Source organism: Aureococcus anophagefferens (genome assembly GCF_000186865.1).
Source record: "Aureococcus anophagefferens unplaced genomic scaffold AURANscaffold_303, whole genome shotgun sequence".
Lineage (NCBI taxonomy): Eukaryota > Pelagophyceae > Pelagomonadales > Pelagomonadaceae > Aureococcus > Aureococcus anophagefferens.
The window spans coordinates 1-1,857 of NW_008705833.1; the positions used below are offsets into that span (position 1 = coordinate 1).

The 1,857-nt window shown below is 67.6% G+C and overlaps 1 protein-coding gene across 1 annotated transcript in view; it reads left to right on the forward strand.

The window, feature by feature from the left end:
- Positions 1–56: 56 nt before the first annotated feature.
- AURANDRAFT_68696 (hypothetical protein) overlaps positions 57–1,857 on the forward strand; it is a gene marked incomplete at both ends in the record, with an annotated part of 7,579 nt that continues 5,778 nt past the window's right edge. Inside the window, 3 exons of the mRNA XM_009044412.1 lie at positions 57–113; positions 162–841; positions 1,042–1,819. Coding sequence (XP_009042660.1) covers positions 57–113; positions 162–841; positions 1,042–1,819 — 1,515 coding nt within the window. The remainder of the gene's footprint in view (positions 114–161; positions 842–1,041; positions 1,820–1,857) is intronic.

Below are 1,857 nucleotides of genomic sequence, written 5' to 3' on the forward strand. Positions count from 1 at the left end.
AACGTCCGAGCTCTCGGAGCCACTGGGGCTGCCACTGTTTACGAGAGCGCCGCGCCATGGTGGCCGTGGGCGAATGGTGGTGGGTGCCCGACGAGGAGCAGTGCTTCGTGCCGGTGAGCGCGAACACCCCCAATTTTTCCACACAAACACACCCTCTATAGGCCCGCGTCACCTCCGTCGCCGGCGCCGACGCGAGCCTCGACGCCGACGGCGCGCCGGTCTCCTGCCCGACGGCGAAGCTCACGACCAAAATCGACAGCCCGGACCTCCTCGACGCCCAGCTCGACGACCTCGTGCAGATGGACCAGGTGAACCATCCCGCCATCATCGACACGCTCCGGCGCCGCTACCGGTCCGACAAGATCTACACGGGCATCGCCGACATCCTCGTGGCCATGAACCCCTTCAAGTGGCTCCCCGTCTACACGCCGGCCCACGTCACGGAGTACGCCAAGGGCGACCAGGAGGCGCCGCCGCACCCCTTCAAGACGACGATGAACGCGTACAACGGCCTCCGCGAGTCGCGGTGCGCGCAGGCCATCCTCATCTCCGGCGAGTCCGGCGCGGGCAAGACGGAGACGACGAAGCAGTGCCTCAAGATGCTCAGCGAGTGCGCCGGCGGCGGGCGGAAGGGCGAGGCGGGCGTCGAGGAGCGCCTGCTCTCGACGAACCCCGTGTTGGAGACGCTCGGCAACGCCAAGACCGTGCGCAACGACAACTCGAGCCGCTTCGGCAAGTTCATGCAGATCCACTTCGATTCCAACTTCCGCATCGCGGGCTGCGACGTCGTCGACTACCTCCTCGAGAAGTCGCGCGTGACGTCGCCGGGCCCGAACGAGCGGTCCGACCCGGGGCGGGACAAAGGGGATGCAACATCGCTTCAACGTGAGTGTTCCGCGCGCGCGCGTTCCGGAAACAGCGCTCACGCTTCGAGAGCGCGCCGAGAGATGAAGGCTCGCCCAAGAATCAGCCGAAACGAGTGGAAAGCGGCCGAGAGAGGAGCCTTTGAAGTTGGGAATTTCGCACCCTTTTCCTGCCCAGGTCCTACCACGTCTTCTACCAATTGTGCAAGATGGCCGCGGGCCGCAAGGGTTTGGTCGACGCGAGCGAGTACCCCTACCTCGCCAAGAGCGGCTGCGTCGCCGTCCACGCCATCGACGACGGCGAGGAGTGGAAGGCGTTCACGGCGGCGCTGGCGCGGTTGGGCTACGTCGCGGGCGAGGTCGACGAGCTGCTCGACGCGTGCTGCGGCGTCCTCCTGGGCAGCCGCATCCACTTCGCCGAGGGCGCCGAGGAGGGGTCCAACGTCGTCGGCGACCTCGACGCCGGCGGCAAGCGGCGCCGCCGCGGGTCCGCGGTCGCGGGCCACGCCATGGACGCGTGCTCCGAGTGCGCGGAGGCCTTCGGCGTGTCCCACGACGCGCTCGCCGAGTGCCTCACGCACCGCACCATCAGCGTCGGCGGCCAGGCTTTGAAGGCCAACCTGAACCCGGCGGACGCCGAGGACTGCCGCGACGCGCTCGCGAAGCACGCGTACGGCGCGCTGTTCCGCGCGACGGTGCAGCGCGTCAACGCGGCGCTCGCGTCCGCGTCGACGAGGAAGGGCGGCGTCGACTACAGCATCGGCGCGCTGGACATCTTCGGCTTCGAGATCTTCGTGCGCAACTCCTTCGAGCAGCTCTGCATCAACTTCTGCAACGAGAAGCTCCAGCAGCACTTCACGAAGCACACGTTCGACCAGGAGGTCGCGGTCTACAAGGCCGAGGGCGTGCCCTTCGCCGAGATCCACTACATCTCCAACGCCGACGTCATCGAGCTCGTCGAGCACCGCGCGCGCGGCATGTTCCGCATGCTCGA